At 39.9% G+C, this 20,904-nt stretch overlaps 1 protein-coding gene across 1 annotated transcript in view; it reads left to right on the top strand.

Moving 5' to 3' along the window:
- The window catches only part of urod (uroporphyrinogen decarboxylase), a 51,388-nt gene that overhangs the window by 24,459 nt on the left and 6,025 nt on the right, over positions 1 to 20,904 (top strand). The window contains exons 7-8 of the mRNA XM_033028733.1: positions 4,161 to 4,298; positions 17,715 to 17,815. Of these exons, the coding sequence (XP_032884624.1) occupies positions 4,161 to 4,298; positions 17,715 to 17,815 (239 nt within the window). The remainder of the gene's footprint in view (positions 1 to 4,160; positions 4,299 to 17,714; positions 17,816 to 20,904) is intronic.

The following is a 20,904-nucleotide window of genomic DNA, read 5'->3' as shown; positions in this document are numbered from 1 at the left end:
CCTGGTACGTCTCGAACAAGGATTGTTCAACGTACCCGACAAAGAGGCAGGCGTAGCTGGGGCCCATGCGTGTGCCTATAGCTACGCCTTGTGTTTGGAGGAAATGGGAGGAGTCAAATGTAAAGTTGTTGAGGGTGAGGACCAACTCCGCTAAGCGGAGGAGAGTGTCAGTGGCTGGGTATAGGTTGCTCCTCTGGTCGAGGAAGAGACTGTGTCTTTTTTTGTCCCCAGTGGTAGGGGGTTCAACACTAGGGGATGTGGGTAAAAGCATGAAGAATACATGTTTATGTCACTATTTGTTGGTGCCTGGAATGCACAGCTGGAGACTATTCAACTGCAGCATTCAAAAGGGAGCTGCAGAAGTATCTGAGAGGAAGAAATTGTTAGGGGGGCATATAGGGCTGGGGAAATGAGATTAAGTGAATTGCTGCCTTACAGCGCCAGAGACCTGGGTTCGATCCTGACTACGGGTGCTGTCTGTACGGAATTTGTACGTTCTCCCTGTGACCACGTGGGTTTTCTGAGTTCTCCGATTTCCACCCACTCTCTAAAGACGTGCAGGTTTATGGGTTGATTGTAAATTGTCCCTAGCGTGTGTAGGATGATGCTAGGGATTGCTGGTCGGCATGGGCTTGGTAGGCCAAAGGGCCTGTTTCTGCGCTGTACAGTATCTCTAAACTAAACTGCATTGCTCTTGCATAGAACCTGTATGGACTCTTGACTGAGCGGTCATTTTCTATGCTTAAACCATTCTATAATTCCTTCCTGAGTAAATTACAAGGCTGCCATGGGGAAAAGGTGCAAGGGTTTCCTTGCACTTGCATTTTAATCTGAATATCATAAAAAATATATTTTGCAAGCACAGGTTCACAATTGTATAGTCACAATTGTATTTGTACATGAGCAGATCAATTATCCTATGCAATAGCTTCATAAACACACCTGTCTCAAGATTATCTTTGAGTCTGCACCAAGAGCTTTTAAGACCTAGCAGATCTGTTTGATTTCTGGTCAGTGTATTTAGTTGCTAACGGTTGTGCTGTTGTAGTGGTGCTGCAGATGCTGCCCATTACCTTCATACAGGGCCAGATTTACGTATGAGCTTCACAAGCTTAAGCTTAGGGCCTCGAGATCTAGGGGGGCCTCGGCAGGGCCGGATTTACCTATAGGCTTCATAGGCTGAAGCCTAGGGCCTCAAAATCTAGGGGGCCTCCGGCCAAGGTGTTTTTTTCCCCCAGAGTAAAAAAAATCCAGAGAAAAAAAAAATTGGAGCGCTATCAGCGTTTCCACTTTGACGGAAATTACCCGAAATTCTGGTTCCGGCCGCTGGAAGTTTTGAGGGGAAAAATTGCGACCATCTACGCCTGCGCAGTTGGGGGAAGCCGGTGATGTAGTAGCGACGCAAAATGGCTCTGTTTCTCGGCGCGTGCGCAGTGGGCCCGGGCGGGTTCAGAGCTCCATTTACACTCCACACAATCACCTTGATGCCTCGTGTCTACCAAAGATCCTAGGTGTCTACTCCAGGTAGCAATGTTACAACATTTTGAGATTTTAAAAATCAAGTCTGTAATTTATCCCATCAGATAAAGCATGAAAATAAGTTTAATTTGACACCTAATTCACTTTCATATCTCAAGTATTTAAAAAGTTATGGCCATTTTCATACTCGGAAATGAGCATCTTGTTCCCTATTGATTTTCTATGGACATAACAAAAAAGCTGTGATCGTGAACAGTCAAAAGCCCATAACTTTCTTAAAAATTAAGAGAACTGAATGAAATTTTCAGTTATCATAGATTGAAGCATTCTGAAACAAATATAAAATAATCTTACTTGGATGACCTGAAATTAAAGCATATAATTAGTTAGTTACCTAATTGTAGCTAATTTCAGACTTCAATTACTAGATCTAAACATCTATCCATTTCTTAATAAATGATTAACATTTTTAAATAGCCTAAATGTCCAAATAATATTCACAAATAATTCACAATAAAACATGATTTTTAAATCTCATTTACATTAATTTATAGGCCAAATGGAAGGAATTTAGTGTTCAATTGCTGTAAATAAATGCCCATTTAAATCAGCTTTCCAGTGGGTCCCTGTGGAACGCGCTGGTTTAGAACGTTCACATTGCGGTAGATTTGTGCCTCAAATGCCCAGAAAAATACTGCGGGATATAATGGGCCCAAAATGAGCTACTCGCAATATTAAACTTTGTATAAAGGGATCTTTAGAAGCCCTTTTTAATGTAAAAATATACAGCCTACCTTCAGCTGTCTGCTTTATGAGACCCTGCGGTTGCTGGCGGTCGCGGGTTTAGAGATTGATTTTTAAACTACTATAACTATTATACGAGGCCTTTAAAACTAATAATAGCTTTTGCGACGGGGTCTTCCAGCGATTTTTCGTTAATAATTAACTAGGCTGAACATCTTCGATTTGAACAGCCTAGAGAAAATCGCGTTTTAAACCCGCCCCCCTCTAAACGGCGCCAAAATCGCGCACACCCGCAGCGGCAGATTTTCAACGACGCTTCAGGTAGGCTTTGCAACATACCTACTCCAGGTAAGTAGTGGAATATTGCGTTGCGGGAGTGCCCGTTTCTCTTGGCTGGGTGGGGGGCTGTGGTGTCTGCGGTGCGGAGTCGGAGCCTCGCTGCGTGGGAGGGAGAGGGGGGGGTTGAGACAGAGGGGAGAGAGGGGAAGGGGGGGAGAGGGGAGAGAGATGGGGACGGAGAGAGTGGTGTAGGGAGGGGGAAGGAAGAGGGGGGTGAGGGAAAAGGGGATTATCTTTAGTGAGATTGCAAAATAAAGGTAGGTTTTAAAGCAATTATATTTTCTCATCAATATGAATAATATCAAACAATTGTAACTGCTTTCTTATTCTTGATAACAATACAGAAAAATATGTATTCCATAGTTTGCGACTTTCATTTTGCATCATTTTTAATGTGCACACACTAACACAGTCGAACAGTAACAGGCAATCAACTCAACACACAAAACATTTTCTAAAAAAGGTTTTATTTACTGCAAAAACTTACAGTATTTTATTTGCCGTGTTTGCATGCTCCTTTATAACATTTTACATAACATTTTACAGTACAACTTGATTATTAAAACAAGGACAGCTTCAATTTTTGATTTAAAAAAATGTATACAACAATGATCCCAATCATCCCATTCCAACCACTCATTACTCTTGACTAAACCAAAATTTGGTGCAAAAATGCTCCAAAATAAGGCTCAGAATGCACCAGAGTGCATCTAAAACCTCAGAGCTTCCAGGGCCCTTAAGCGGGCCCTGGACCCCGGCCGCAAGGGTCTTTGAGCTTCGCGCTTGTGATATGCACTGCTTGCACTTTTTTAGCATAACATTTTTGTAATCTTGCCATGCCACCTCCTTTTTTGAAAAGCTTCATACGGGCCTGGTGTATAATATTTTTGACACTGTCATAGGCCTTTCTTACATATGCTGTGACAATGCACTGTAGTCTCTAAACAACACTTCAGTAATTTTCCTTGCCCTCCATTTCAGAATAATAGTGTTTTAAGCCGATAACTCGACACTAGCATTAGCAATAAATAAAAAGCGCAGCTTTCCAGCCCTTATCTCATTGGCCACGCTCGGCTGCACATCGGTGTCAATCTGGTGGACTCTTCCATCTTCTTCTCGTCGTGTGGGTGGAGGTTTGGGAGGGGCATCAAAAGTGCAAGAGCCTAGGGCCTCTCTTCATCTAAATCCGGCCCTGCCTTCAAGGTAGAGAAAGAATTAACAATTAGCCCTGACTTTTGTATCAATTTCCGACTCTTTATTCATGCAGGAAAGTACATATCTATGAACCTCCAGATAATATCAAACCTGGGCTTGATTGTGCCACATGCTAAGAGTATAAGAGGCAGGATGAGAAATGGCCCATTTGTTTTCTGAGCCTTCCATACCATTCATCGTGATCATGTGGCCCATTGAAAACAGAATGCAAAATCTGTAGTTATTTAAAGTGTGATTTTTGAATATAGATTTGTGAAGGCTAGTGACCTTATAATTATGAACATATTGTTGCTGTGCCTGTCACAAAAGATAACCAGAATCAGAGTGCCTGATGTAATTTATTTTTCTGTCTTTGCCTTGAAATGTCTCCTTTGCTTTTGCAGGCGCTGCAAGTGTTTGAATCTCATGCTGGCCACTTGGGATATGAGCAGTTCAGTGAGTTTTCACTCCCATACCTCAGAGAGATTGCCCAACAAGTGAAAGAAAAGTTGAAGGCCTCAGGAATAATTCAAGTGCCAATGGTAAGACTCTCATCTTTCATGGAGTATCTGTGGAAGATGTTTATTTGGCATTCTGTTCTTTTTATCCTGATATTTATTAAAGGCTCTTTCTACCCTTAAACACTTTGCTGCATTTACTTTGAACTTTGTTTTTAAAATACTTTTATATTAGATATATATCAGACAAAGCTTCAATGTGATTTTATGCTCTCATTTCTTTCCCCTGTATATTTTGTCTTTGGAAGTTTCTTCAGTCATTCTATACTATTAGGCACCTGAAAACTTACTATCATTGTTTGGCCATTTGGAGCTTGGATTTGACAATTGACCTTTGGTACATCATAGATTATAATGGCCTGTAGTATTTGATCATTAATTCAACATGCTGTAAGGCACTTTGTACACAACATAAATCACGGCCTTGAAGTCAACATTGGTATTAACTAACCCACCCTCCCCCCCCTTGAAGCCTATTTGGAACAAAAGATGGGAATGCAAATAGAACAGTTACTCATCTACATTATGGTTACCTTTCTTACTTATAATTGTAACCGTTCAGAAGCAAACATTTTAAACCACTTTGCTGGATGCACTATTAAAATAAGAGGTCCAGTTCTGAATGCATAAATCTGCTCTTGCTTTTTGCCTAGACAGCTGCTTTTTATTTCATTTATATTTATAAAACACTATTAGTTAATCCCATGAGACAATACAGAGTAATCTATCTTCTTGATTTGAAATTCCTCAGTAGTCGGCTTTTTTCCCCCCTTCTATCATATCTTTACATATACATAAGGTGACCCCTGCACCCTTTAAAAGAGTTTGGAGTTCCTCATTTAAATGAGAGCACCGGCATAGCACTCAAACAATATCAGAATCTCATCTGCACAGATGCGCTGTCACAGAAAAAAACAGCTGACACAACACTTCATTGAATTAAAAGTAAGTTTTTATTTTAAGTGAGGAATGGAATAATATCTTGTGCAATAGAAAATAGGATTAAATTTGTATCCTAACATTAAATTCATATTTGAAAGACTTAATGAACAGATCTGCAGAGCTGTAAATTCTCTGGATTGATGTGTGATTGGAGCACTGGGCAAGCCTGCAGACTCGGCAGGTTTTCATGACAGGAAGGGAATTTTTTAAATGGCATCGTGGAGACTTGAGACAGCAGGAAAAAAATCTTGACTCAAATTTATTTTTATTAATATCCTTATTATGCATTACAACTTTTTAAGTCCAAAAATGTAAGTTTTAATTTCTCCCTTGCTATTTGTGAGGAAAGTTTCATAATTTCTCTTATTCTTACCTTTTATTTATGTGTTTTAGCTTATCCTTTTCATATCTACACAGAAAAATCAGAAAATTGGTTAAAGAAAATACAACTGAGAAATGTAAACTGAGAGACATTTATCTTATTCCAACTTTTGCTTTCTTTCCTGCTTCACAGTCAAAGTGAGAAAATGGGACTTTTGACCTGAGCTAGTCCCACTTGCTTACTTTTGGCCCATATCCCTGTAAGCATTTGCTATTTAGGTACCAGTCCAAATGCCTTTTAAACTTTATACCCACCACTTCCTCTTGCAGCTCGTCCACATACCTACCACTCTCTGACTGGGAAAAAAAAAATCTCGCCAGATCACCTTTATATTTCCCCCACACATCTTAAGCCTCTAGTTTTAGACTCTCCTATCCTGAAACAGTGTGACCATTCACTTTATCTATGCCCCTCATAATTTGTTTTAACATAGCTCAATAAGTTTATCCTTCAGTTTATTTTGCTTCAGCCTATCCAATCTCTGCTTATAACACAAATGCTCCAGTCCTGTAGTATCCTTGTGAATCTTTTCTGCATGTTTCCCAGCTTATTGACATCTTTCCGATAGCTTGGTGACCAGAACTGCACATTTTACTCCCGGTATGGTCTTGTTCCCCATGTGGTCTTGTTCCATTGCATCATTCCTCTTCAGAAAATTTCCTGGCCCCAAACGTGGCATTTTTGCAAGCGTGGAGAAAGGTGCATAAGTTGAAGCAAAGTTGATGAATGGTGAAAGAAGTCTGAAATGGGTAGAATATATGTTCTTCTTGTGTATACTTGGAGATATTTTGGCATTTTGTTTTGGACTTTTTCATAGCTTTTCACTGCCTTGTGACTTTTTCTGCATTATCCACCAGCTATAACTTTCCAATGATCCAATTTGCTTGCAACAAACAGCACATTAATTCTGCATTGCGAAAGGATTCCAGTTTGTAATTGTGGGTTGTGGAATTACTACAGAAAAGTGCTGGTGTGTTCGAACAAAACGAGGTTGAATATTGGAGCTGGGAGGTCAAGTGGTAGTCTCCTACATTAGTTCATTGTTTAAGACTTCATTTGAACCTGTTGTTTCTTTCCTTGATTTTTTTCTTAATTTCTCTGTAATTTTACTTGTCACATTATACCCATTTTATCCCTTCTCATTTCAGAGGTTGATGGATCTGTTAATTTCCAGCTTTATTTCTGTCTATTCACCTTTCTTGATTTAGATGTGGCCCTTGTGGCTAAAGGGATCAGGGGATATGGAGAGAAGGCAGGTACAGGATACTGAGTTGGATGATCAGCCATGATCATATTGAATGGCGGTGTAAGCTCGAAGGGCCAAATGGCCTACTCCTGCTCCTATTTTCTATGTTTCTATGTCAATCAACTATTATTACAACAAATAAGAACTCAGAGGTGGACATTTTGCTGTGGATGGAAGATGCTTGGAGTGCACATAAATCTCTTTTTTTTTTTTTTAAACAAGTTTTTTTAACAAGTAATCTGCTGGTGATTCAGCTTTTAACAATGTATAAATGCATGGGCCGCGGAACCACACTTTTTTTGGCTACTGTACGGGTTGATCGTTGGTCCGCGCAGACTCGATGGGCCGAAGGGCCTGTTGCCATGCTGCATCTCTAAAGTCTAAAAGGCTGTAGTCTAAAGACCAAAGCGGTGTAGGAAAGAACTGCAAATGCTGGTTTAAATCGAAGGTAGACATAGAATGCTGGAATAACTCGTCCTACAGGAAGGGTCTCGACCTGAAACGTCACCAGTTGGCTTCCTTCCAGAGATGCTGCCTGTCCCGTTGAGTTACTCCAGCATTTTGTGTCTACCGGAGTGATGTGTATCTGGGTGATATTATAGGGAGGGTTTGATCATGCAAATGTTCTGCTGATGCTGACCTCTACAGCCATCTAATCGCTGCACGAACAGCAGCTTCTAGTTTACAGTGGTCATCCATTGACATTCTGGACTGCAGCCGCCACCGCCCGCACAAAGCAGCAATTCATTCACTCAAACGTTTGTTTTTCTTTTGCATCGCCGACAATCAAAGAACGATTGAGAAATTCAAGAATAACTCATGGTTTGGGAGGTGCGACATATTCCCGCTGATGAGATGCCGTATAAATGGGCAACAAGCAAGATATTGATGCAATCATATTAGTGTTCAACTGATTGCCTGCGGGCTGGTGAGGCCACTGTTTGGTGTTTAAATGTTTATTGTACATGATTGCTTCACGTTGAGGATTGGGAGACCCGTTCACAGTCACTCACAGCTTCGCCGTTATCGCTACCCCGGACATTGTCCCAGACCGCTGTCCTTCAGATACGGAGCATCCTGTCCAGTCGTGTCCCAGAGCCGGAGCCCCGGTCACCAACACACCCTATCACCCAGATACCTGCCCTACATATCGGGAGCGATCCTCAACCTCCCCGAGCGCTCCCGAACGCCTCTCCCTCTATCCCTGACTGGGATCCACGATGTCGGCCACACTCTCGATGCCAGACACTTGTTGGCTGCGAATATGCACACGGTAACACACAGACACACACGGACACACACACACAGACACACACACAGACACACACACAGACACACACACAGACAGACACACAGACACACACCCACCCCCTTACCAAAAATTACACAAATGTTGGAGCAGCTCAGGCAGCATCTCCGGAGAACATGGAGAGGTAACTTTTTGGGTCGAGACTGTCCTTCAGACAAATTAATCCTTTCTTACAAAGGGATAGATAAGTTATGTAGGTGTGCTAAGACCTGAAAGGGAACACAATGTGGAAAATGTAAACTGTCAATTTCATTTTTGCAAGAAACATTAAAATATAGCACCTAATTTAAATACTGAGATGTTAGAGCTCTGAAATGCAGAGGAATTGGGGCCTTATAGCATGATTCGCAAAAAACAGCAAGTTGTTAGGAAAGCTAATTATTGCTTGGGGAATTGAAAATGAGTCGGTAGGTTATGTTTCAGTTATATAGGCTATTGGTGAGACCACATCTGAAACACTGCATAAAGCTTTGGTCTCCTTATTTAAAGAAGGAATTTAATGTATCCAATTAGTTCACAGAAGGTTTATTAGACTAATACCTCGAAGGGGCAGGTTACCATTGATGGAAAAAATTGGCTGGAATTTAAACAAGAAAGAAATTAGTTGATTTAAACATGTGGAAACCTGAGGGATTTTGACATGGGTCGATGTAGAGAAGATGTTTCCTCGTGCAAGAATCTAGAATTAAAGATCACTGTTCCAAGGCGAGATAACTTTTTTTTTTTTCTGAGTAATTAATATTTGGAACTCACTTAAAGAGTGATTGAATCAGAGTAAATAGACATTTGTTAGGTAAAGGAATGAAGGTTATCATAGTTGAAGTTACAATCAGGGGGCTATGATTGAATTAAATGGCAGAGCAAGCACGAAAGGCCAGGTAATTTGGCTGTTTGTGTGACAATTTACCCAGTCTGCTGAACTTGGATTCCTTTCCCTGGTATGGGATTGGAAACTGATCTAATGGGCATTGTCAAAAACAAATTGAATAAATGCTATCGAGGAGAAAACTTCAGGAATATTACATACAAGTGGATGGATCTGGAGTACTCCAGTGAAAATGCCAGTAGAGGTTTGATGGAGCAAATCAAAGATCCTATAGCGGAGCAAGATAGACCACTCCCGCTAAATGCAATAGGCTGATGTGTAGTACTCAACGGAACGTGGGCCTGTTTTTCATCCATTTCCATAACCCGACCCGACTCGCAGTGTAATCAACGTTGCGGGGGAACAGTTTATGTTAATAAATTAAAGTTCTGAAAATGAGAAGATTTTTACCAAATAACTTTTATTTTTACGAGGATGTTTCCGTAACCGGCTTCCGTCTCCGCACTATTATCCTATGGGATCTCAGAGACGGAAGCCGGTTACGGAAATGGGGCCTTAAATTACCCATGAATCTGCCCATGACCGTACTACGTCTTTTTCTTCGAGTGGACTATCTTGTTCGCTGTAGGATCTTTGGAGCAAATAGCCTCTGCATTTGAGCTGTTCTGTTCTATGAACGATTGGCTCATTATTGATGAGTCAGGGGAGCACTTAGGCAGGGTAAATATTGCTTTAATCTGTGTTTGTCTCATCTTGTACTGAAAATCTTGGCTTAATAAACTGCAAAGCTTTTTTGAAATGGTGGATTTTTTGAGGACTAGATAATGATTAGATTTTTCCTTGCTCTTTATCTTGCTCTAATCTCTGACATACTCCTTAACCTTCAATGGCTGACAGAAGTGCATTGCACAGTAGGAACATCCCTCTGAGACAGTTGTAAATCCAACAGGCATTTCAAGGGCCAGAAAAATCGGCCAAAGGGAGTAGATCGATTGAAGTGGTTGAAAGTTGTGTGGCAAGCTCTTCAAACATTAGCCAGCGATTTTTGTTTTTGTGTATATGTGCCAAACAACTGGCATTGCTGCTGCTTTCATTTTAAAAGCTCCTTTTGAGGATCTCTGTCTTATTTTATGATCAAATATACAATCCAAATGCCAGTTTTAAAAACCTTTTCCGTAGTTCTTTAGAATTTTCCTAGAATCTAGTCCACCTGATGTTTTTAGTGTTTGCTGCAGTGACCTGCTGAATTCTTACTCCTCAGCAGATTGTACATCAACTAGCTGTGGACATCTGGTTAAATTAAGTGTTCATTAGCACAAAATGAACAACAGAAACCCCTCCCCAACCACTTCACCAATGTCGATGTATAATTGATTAATTTGAGATTAAGTATGGCTCTAATTCAAAATGCATCCAAGATTTCCTCCAGCGATTGGAGAAGGTCTAAGTTTCCTACCCAGAGGCTTGAATTCAGTCAGAGGTTCACGGGGGAACTGGTGGGGAGGGGTGGGGACAAAAGGGGGAGCCGGCGTGCTTTGTAACTCTATCAGCGCCATAGGTGGCTGCTATTTGTATACATTGGGTATTCAAGCAAAGAATCTCACTGTGCCTAGTCACATGTGACAATAAAGTTTTCCTATTCCTATTATTCTTTGTTTTATTCAATGTAATGTCTTCCTGTGATTATCCGAAAGACTATGTTTTAAACGAACATTAATCCTTCGAGGACACAGGAAATTGCAGTTGCTGGAATTTTTAGCAATAATTGGAGGAACTTAGTGGGTCAAGCAGCATGAGGAAATCAAAAATATACTCCACTAATATGCGGAATCCCTTTGCATGTTTGCCTCTACACATTAAGGAGATATTGCACACAGGGCTAGAGAGAGTACTAATCTATAACCAATAGCAATATTAAAAAATATTGATACAGATACATGGATAGGAAAGGTTTAGACGGATATGGGCAAATGAGACAGCCACAGATAGACAACGTATTCGGCATAGACTAGTTGGGTTGAACAGCTTGGTCTTGTGCTATATAATTCTGACAATAACATCCTCGTAGAAGCAAAGAGCTGCACATGCAGTTTAAAGGACTGAAGAAGGATCTTGACCTGAAATGTCACTTATCCATGTTCTCCAGAGATGCTGCCTGACCTGCTGAGTTATTCCAGCACTTTTGTCAATAACATCCTCCATGTTCACACAGTAAATGGATTAGGAGAAGGGCATATGCTCAATGTAAATTATTTGAATGTTAACACAGCTATCCCTAGTCAATCCGTCTCTCCAAATGTGTGTATATATATATATATATCCTTCCAAATCCTATCCAGTAACTGTCCAACCACAGATAATAGATTTCTTGTTCTACCATTGAATTGGGATTTCTGTTTTATGGTAAAGGAAAACCGTGATAAACATGGAAACATGAGAGACTGCAGATGTTGGAATCTGGAGAAAGAAACAAACTGCTGGATGACCAGTCCAGAAAAGGGTCTCAACCAGAAACCTCATCTCTCCATTTCCTTCACAGATGCTGCCAGACCTGCTGAGTTCTTCCAGCAGTATGTTTTTGCATGTGATAAACATGTTAGGTTTTTTTCCCCATGAACATAAGTAGATGTGGATGAAGGGGTGAGTTGTCCATTCTTGATTTGTACTGGCAAATTATGTCTGATTTTCTAGTACGTCTTAAAGGCTCTATTTCATATTTTGTGCTATTGCTGCTTTCTCCACCAGATGGAGCTGAAGAAAACAGGAATATTTTCTGCATGATATCTGCAGTTGAGGTTTAGATTTATCATCGTCGCATGTACTGAGGTACAATAAAAAGTTTTGTTTTGCGTGATGGCCAAACAGATATACCATCCAAAGATACAATCGGTTCAGACTTCAGTACAGTAGAAGGAGCAAAGGGGAAGGTACAGAGTGCAGAATGTATTTCTCAGCATTCTGGTACATCAATTCTTTATACAAAACCCAATGTCCTCAATGAGGTACTGTACCCTATGAACCGTACCTTATCTTATAGCAGAAGCCTGATACAGAGGGGAAGAAGTTGTTCCCGAGTCTGGAGGTGCACTCTTTCAAGCTTCTGTACATTCTGCCAGACGGGAATAGGGAGAAGGTGGCATGACTGGGTGCAACAAGTATTTGATTATGTTGGCAATGGTAGTCGATCCTTCTCTAGGAAGAGCACGCAAAGAGTCGCCACACTCTGACGACATCTTGCAGTATAAGTTATGAGATTGTTTCCCTTAAAGGGCATAGTCTTGCAATATATGGTTTGACGTGCTTTTTTGCATCTTTGGATAGATTTATTTTCACTGTTCTCTGTATTAATTCTAAAAATCTGGTGCAACATTTCTTGCAAAACATGTTTTTCACAATTACAATGCCCCTTCAATGTGAACACAAGCCCTTTGTTTAGTGCTATATTAAACAAACATTTTGTTCCATTTGAACAAAAGTGCTCATTAATGTTTTCAACTGTGCTGATAGTATTGCTGTAGTTTAGGTCTGATGTGTAATCTTGTACTTCACGTAAATATTTAGTTTTGGAAGATTCTACCCCGCATTTGAGACCCTTGGTTTGTAAGTTATTGCTCCTAGGGTTACAGAAATTACAATGTGTTACAATGACTTTAGGCTATTTTGGATGTCAGTTTATTCTGCAGTACACTCAAAATTGCATCCCCCATCCTGGTCAAGCTTTTTGTGTTTCTTGAAAGTAAAGAGTTGTTTGCTGGTGTATTTCTTCACATGACAAGTGGGAGTCATCATCTCTCCAAGGGTGAAAAGTTCAGACTCCGAACTCCTTTTGATAATATTCCTTACCTCACTTTTTCACAAATTTAAGGGCCATGACATTTTGTTTCCCTTTCATTAGAAAATGGTGTAATTGACCATAATTGAGTAATACACTGTCTCAATTTTAATAGGCTTGTATTCTTTTTACTTCAAAGTGAAAATGGTTTGTAACCTTGCGAATGTTAAATCCATTCACAAAACGAGAGAGAGAGAAAATCTGCATAAATGCAATAGCTTTTAGTCAGCTCATGGTAGTGTTTATGCCTTCACAGCCCGACCATCTCCAATCCCTCAGAAATGTTACTTCCGATGAGCTGCTGCTGAAAATTAATCAATGCCTCTAGGTTTATTTCTTTTTTTAAGGAAGCTCTAGTACAGATTAATTAGAATGAATTTTATTCTGTATTGTAGTTTCTGATAATTGATGCAGTAATATTTTTTAACAATGCGCTTTGCTATTTCTTTAGAAATGGTCATCATTGTTTTTATTTGCAGATTATATCTGCTGAGGAGTGTCTGAGTCAAAGCTAAATGGCAATGAAATGGGAGGAGGATGCAGAGACTTTAAGTAAAATACATGCCAATATGGTATATATTGGAAGGTGGTGAAATGTAAAATTACCCCCTTTGGTTAAAACATTTTTTGTTAAAGAAAAGTAACTTTGGAATGGCAAAATATTGAAATGTTCAGAGTCACCAGGTTGCCCTTGCATCTGAATCAAAGTTAACATGCAAGTACTGCAAACAAGAAGATAAACTGTGTGGGCCTTTATTTCAAGAGAATTCAAGAACAAGGGTGAAAATGTTTTACTGCAATTAACAAAAGTCCCAGGTGAGCTTTCACCTTGAATATCGCATACAAGTCTGGTCTCTACCTGATGGGGGGGACTGCATCTAAGGTACACTCCAGATTTATTCTAAAGATAGGGGAATTGTACTATGACACATTAAGCAGACTGGGCTCATCCTCCCGAATTGAGATGAATGATCTCATGAAACTTATATATTTCGGAGCTTGAAAAGACAAATGTCTTTGTTCTGGAAATCCTGCTTTAGGAAAGATGTCATTAAGCCCAAAAGAGTGCAGAAAAGATTTAGGAGGATGTTGCCAGGACTAGAGGGACTTAGCCATAGGGAAAGGTTGGCAGGCTGTGACTTTAGTCTCCTTCTTTCCAAGGAATAAAGGGTGATCTTATAGAGGTGTATGAAACCATGAGGGGCAGAGATGGGGTGAATGTACAGTCCTTTTTCTCAAGGTTGAGGAATCAAGAATTAGACCACATGTGTTTAAGGCAAAAGGGGAAAGATTTAACCTCGGGCAACTTTTTCACTGAGGGTGATAGATACATGGAACGAGCTACCAGAATAAACGGTTGACGCAGGTACAATAACAACATTTAAAGGACATTTAGGCGGATATACGGATAGGAAGGATTTAGAGGGATATGTATCAAATGCTGGCAAATGGGATTGGTTTGGATGGGCATCTGGGTCGGCATGGATGAGTTGGGCCAAAGAGCCGTTTTGGCAGTATGCCTCTAACTCTCTAACATGTTCTTGAGTAAGGAGTCTTCTAAAACTTCATTTTTTAACCTTGTGCCAAAATGTGTTATTGAGTCACCTTATAGTTTAGGATAAGAGCCCGACATCAGGGCAATTTCAGATAAAAATGAATACACCTACAAAAGGCAATGGCAACTTATGTTGCTGGTGACATTTTAAAGATTAAATTGCATTTTAGAAAAGACCGAGTACACCAGTCAGCCCAGAGATTACTTTGGTTCTTCTGGAATGAGCCAATTCAAAACACGTCCTTCCTCTTGCTCTACCCCTCAAGTTTCTACATTACTAAGTTCCATCAAGGTTCTATTTTTAAAGTCTGTTTCATGTCAATCCTGTGCATGTCTTTCATTTATCCTACTTATCAGGCACTTGCAATTTTTAGCCAGGTTCTAATTTGAGGAACAGCTAATGTAACAGACTAGCCCTTTCTCTTGCCGAGCTTGAGTTTGCTATTGAATAGGTATACCATCATCTTTTGTTCAGCCATTTAGTTTGAGTCTTATTACAGTCTCAATATTGTCTGCTGATGTCCTAAAGCAACATCAGGAAAACAAATTATACAGAGTTCAGATTTGTGATGCATGCTGCAAGGTAGAATGATGAAAACAGTTTGATTATTAGCTTTCAAAATGTGGCCGAAAATATTCTTAAAGGAATAGAAACTTGAGGGATAGAACAAGAGGAAGGAAGTGTTTTGAATTGGCTCATTACAGAAGTGCCAAAGTAAACTCTGGGCTGACTGGTGTACTCAGTCTATTCTAAAATGTAATTTAACCTTTAAAATGTCACCAGCAACACAAGTTGCCATTGCCTTTTGTAGGTGTATTCATTTTTATCTTAAATTGCCCATATGTCGGACTCTTATCCCAAACTATAAGGTGACTCGATGCTCTCTGTTCAGCCAGGGAAGGACAATAAACAGCCTCGACTCGTCTGTATTGCAGGAGCAAGTAAGCTAGACTAAATTTTCATTAATTTAGTTATGGGATGGTGGAGGTTGGTGTTAGGAAATGTGATTTAGCCATGTTGTCATCATCAAGCACTCCCCGTAAAGTTTAGTTGCAGCATGGAATTTGCTGTTTTGTTGCCAACAGCTTGCATCAACTCAAATCTCGGAGGCATCACACCAGCCCCAGTCGGCTCATTAATCGACAAACCCAGAACTGGAATGTGACTAATTTCATCGAGAACCCTTGCAATGAGCAAACAGAGAGGATTTCATCCTGTCAGCTTAGACTGAGCTAAATTCTTAGGCAAAATGAGTAACCCAGATTTTATTTTGAAAATATTCTTTTAATTACACAGCAGATGTTGAATTACCCAAATTCAATCTGTTATTTAAAAATCTGATTTCACAGCTTAAATCTTAATATTGTGTACTTCACAGTGCTTGGCGAAGGGGATGAGGAGGGGAATGATTTCCTGTTACTAATACTACTTTAGTTTACATGCTTCTATGATAATCTGAATGACTACTTTGCTTTTATTCCAATTTTAATTAGATATTTTAATACATCTGCATGTTCTCTGATCTCTATGTGGACCTCACCAGATTGGAGTACACACCTGCGTATTTTATAGTGTACCATAGTTAAAATGTTTAGATTTTTTTGTACATGCTTTCTGCCTGGTCTTTTCAAAACTAGTATGTGGAACCAACCGACAGAAGTAATAGTTGAGGCAGTACAGTAACAACGTTTAAAATACCTTAACCTTAAATAGATGGGGTGAATGCAGTCTTTTTCTCAGGGTATTAAACAGGTCCATGGACAGGAAAGGTTTAGAGGGATCTGTGTCGAACGTGGGCAAATAGGATTGGCTTAGGTGGGCATCTTGGTCAGCATGGACGGGTTGAGCCGAGGAGCCTGTTTCCACTGTAAGACTCTATGATTCTATTTTGTCTTGCACCTCGTGCTTCCCTCCAGCTCTGCTTTGGAAACAGTCCATTCTTTCCCCCAGTTCTGAGGAAGAGTCATTGGTCGGAAACCAAGATTGGTTTCACTTTCCACAGATTTATTGAACTATCTGAGTTCTTCCAACTTTTAGATTCCAGCATCTGCAGTTTTGTCTGGCCATTCTGGCATTGACATTGGGCAAGTTGGAGCAAGCTGTTCACTACTCTACCCTTGCTGACACAGTAAGCACAGGCCCTTGCAGGGGACTGGAATCACCTTCTTCACGAGATGACAATGTCCAAATCCCATGGTATTGCCACAGTCACAAACAATCAAATTGTTCGATGTGATGGAAGCTGTCATCTCCTCCTCTCTGTACTGGAGAGAGCTATGCAGGTACAGAAGGGGGAGACAATGGCTGAACATCACATTCAATGGAGGAGAAGGGAGAGATAGTGGGGCCTGGGTGATCTGTCATCGCAAGGAGCAGTGACCTGCACTTCCATTGCCAGCCTGGATACAGCCCCAAGCCACATTTCATCACTGAACAGCTAATTTGTTCACCCCTGCCTGACCAACTCAATGCAGATTCTCTATACCAAGCCAGAGGTAAGTCATTACTGTAGGAGCACCTATGGAAAGTAGATTGGCACCAGGTTCCCAGGACAGCAGCATGTACCCCTAGCAGATTAGTTTTTAAATGGACGTTTCTGATCGGAGGACCAAGAACATTATAATGTAGTGTTTGAAGAAGGGTCTTAACCTGAAATGTCACCTATTCATGTTCTCCAGAAATATTGCCTGACCTGCTGAGATACTCCAGCACTTTGTGTCGTTTTGAGCATTATAATGTATCTTGTACATCAGTGGAGCTGCACACTAAATCTCGTTGCACTGACGTGCAATGACAATAAAAGATATATTATTATTATTATTATTATTATTATCAGCATTCTGGCAAAACATTAAAGCCTTGTACATTCCTGCAGTATGTAAAAATGATAAATGCAGACTTACGTTTTTCCTGCGTTCCTCTCAGTCAATACAGGATCCTCTATTTGATTCGGTAGCCTCAAGGGCAGAGAGAATCGTTTTGTGGAATCATTGTGTTATTGTGAAAAATAACACTTCATACAGAACCAAAATTGTTCAATTCATGAGCAGAAAAATTCACAACAAGGCCAATTTGTTAAGTTAAATAATCCATCCGTAGAAGTTTGCTTGCAACTGAGGGAAAATAACCGTGCAATGTATTCCAACCTGCCCCAGCACTGGTGGTAGAGATAGAAATGATATTTGTTTTCATTTTGTGATTTAAATGGAAATAGAGCTGCCCTACATGTGATTAGGCTTCTGAAATCATTTGCTGGGTAACTTGGCTGAAAATGTTCCCAAAGTTCAGCACTCAAACATGAGATTCACTCATTTTCCAAATAACATATCTTGGTACTTGTTTTCCAGATTGTGTTTGCAAAGGATGCCCATTATGCCTTGGAAGATATTGCAAATTCCGGGTATGAAGTGGTGGGGCTAGACTGGACGATTCAGCCTCAGATTGCACGGTAAGCAGAGCAGCAATTAAACCAGGATTTTGAAAGGATATAATTTGCCAGGCAAACAACTATCATAAACGATTCAAACAGCGGGGACCTAAAAATCACTTGAGCACTGTAATACTATTTTTGCACTCTTAACCACCACCTGCCACTCCAAAAAATTGCAAGAATGAAAGTTCTTCATATTAGATTTCAAGTTCAAAATTTAAAATAAATTTGGAAGCTGTGCAATTCAAGTATTGACATCCATTTATTTAATGTTGCCAACTTCTGAATTGGACATCACTATTTAATGTTCTGATTCACACATTATACTAGAAGATGGAACATTATAAGCCTGATGTTACTCAAGGCTGTTGTTGCATGCAATATGCACTTCATTATGTATGTCCCCCTTTGAACTTGTTGAATAAAAACTGAGGCATACAAGGATGAATGATTGGTATGGAAGATGACATTTTGGCATCAGTGCAATGGTGGCGGATGGAAACCGAAGGCCATTTAATTTTGAACACAGTTATAAATAACTCAAGTTTTTCTAGAAGCAGAAAGAAGTGGGGTTTTATTCCTTTCCATTAACATCGTTCTATTTGTGCACCCCATTCCAGCTTCTCATTCCTTCCCCCTCCCTTTCTGGCTGAAGTTAATTTTGAAAACTTCAGTCATTTTCCATTTCTTCCCTGTGCCACCTTCCCCTCCCTGCTCTCCCATTCTGAGCAATGACTCCCATTTGGAGTTTATTCTCTGCCTTGTAATTTTGGATTAAATTTGTTGAGCAGGGAAGAGGGAGGGTGAATTTCCATTGAGCAATCTTCAAATGCCTCTGGTTCCAGATCCACATTGATGCTTGAGTGCCGATCACATACACTGTGCAAATCTGATGCAGGAAAATAAATGTGCAAAACGCAAGTGGGGCAGATATCAATAGATTAAACAAAATAATGGAAAATAATACCTTTGCATTTGAAATATAGCAAGCATATTCTGTTCAACAAGAAAACAAACCACAACACATCAAGGGGTTATTTGAGGAATGGGTCATTTCTATTTTGGGAGTGTGGGGAGGAACTTGAATTACAACAGAATAGTCTCTGTTTTGCTAGATAAGTGGCTTAGATTCAGAAAACAAAGATGAGACTTTTGTATAATTAATAGAGACGTATTCATTCATCATTTAACCCATTCAGGATCCAAACTTTGAACAGGTATCTGCTGTCTCCAAGGATAGCAATAATGTGGGAAATTAAAACATTCTTTCATCAACCATTGTTCTGATTAAATCGTTTGTTACTAATAATTATTAACCCACAAATACAAGTAATAGCAACAAATCATATGTTGAAAGGCAGAGCAAAGGCAACCACGCCAAGTCTTGGGAGGAAGATTCCTCATGAAATCTTGTTTGAGAGAGGAATATGAAATTGCCACATGCTGGTACAGGTAGGGTTATATTATCTGCACTCTCAGTTAGATGATCATTATAACTAGTGGAATATACGTAGATTGCCCTCCCCTATTTCTAAGTTAAACAGTTTATTTAACAGTAGTAATACCGGCAATATTTTACTTAACTTAATATGCAGAATCGCACTACCCCTATTTCTTAAGTTAAATGGTTTGCTTGACAATAAACTATTCCAGTTTCTCCAGATCCCATTTGTATCTCTTGTCTTTCTTACGATCTTCACACATGAAGTAATACTCCACAGGAAATTAAACAGTCACGATAGCAGCAATTAGCAATAGTAATGTAACAGCTGCTTACACTTGGGTAACACCTTTTAAAGTAGCAGAATTTGAAGCGTCTCATGGAGAAGTAACTAATATAAAATAATTAGTTCAAGCTGAACCCTTAGCAAGGAAAGGGATTTGGGGGATATTGTAAGGGTGTGATGGACCTGGAGATTAGTGGCAGAGGTGGATATGAAGTTCAGTTTTAAAAAAATCAAAAGGAGCTGCAATTGTTCTACATTCTGGTCAACATTCATCTTAATACAACACCTTGATTGGCCATTTATCTTAATGCTTTCTATTTTGAACATAGTTGCTTGCAAATTGTCACATTTCTCTATAAATAAACAATACTTTAAAAGGTACCTGTTAATCTTTAGACTGCTTCAAATATAATCCCTTTGGATGTGTATAAATGGCAATACGAATTAAAGTTTCTCTTCTACATCTTAATCGTGTTCGTCAGGGACTCGGTGCTGCACCATTTTGCAACCAATCACTCAGATTGTTCAGCAAACTACCATGTGCCGAATGGTATGTGTCTGTCCAAGATTATTTCAAGTTTATAAATTGTGAGAAAAATGTCAATATTTATGGGAGCTGAATTTGAATCCGTTCTAGATATTTACACTGCAATTCCTTCAGCAATAATTTGAGATTGTCTTAATAATACTGTAATTTAAAAAATAACAAATTCCTGATGAGCAATAAGTGGCAAATTATCAGGGAGTTATAGGCAATAGGTGCAGGGGTAGGCCTTTCGGCCCTTCGAGCCAGCACCGCCATTCAATGTGATCATAGCTGATCATCCTCAATCAGTACCCCGTTCCTGCCTTCTCCCCATATCCCCTGACTACACTATTTTTAAGAGGCCTATCTAGCTCTCTCTTGAAAGCATCCAGAGAACCTGCCTCCACCGCCCTCTGAAGCAGAGAATTCCACAGACTCGCCACTCTCTGTGAGAAAAAGTGTTTCCTCGTCTCCGTTCTAAATGGCTTACTCCTTATTCTTAAACTGTGGCCCCTGGTTTGGACTCCACCAACATCGGGAACATGTTTCCTGCCTCTAGCGTGTCTAAGCCCTTAACAATCTTATACTTGGGCTACAGCAATCTGTGGTATTTGAGCATCCTGCAGAGTTCCCTTTGTGCTTCACTACTTTTAAAGCCTTTTGTTTCACAGTTGTGGTTCTTTAGATCCTAGCTGTAAAATGAATTAATGACCCATAACTAAAATATGTCACTTGTACCAGTAGCCTCAATGAGTCTGGGAACCATTACCAAGCAGACTAAGGTTTTCGTAAATAAATACTTGCGGCCAAATGTACCTCTGGGAAGGTGTGACTGCCAAAGAACCGAGAACTTG

This window comes from Amblyraja radiata, chromosome 10 (genome assembly GCF_010909765.2).
Source record: "Amblyraja radiata isolate CabotCenter1 chromosome 10, sAmbRad1.1.pri, whole genome shotgun sequence".
NCBI classification, from domain to species: Eukaryota; Metazoa; Chordata; class Chondrichthyes; order Rajiformes; family Rajidae; genus Amblyraja; species Amblyraja radiata.
This window is presented reverse-complemented; position numbering and strand designations above follow the sequence as displayed.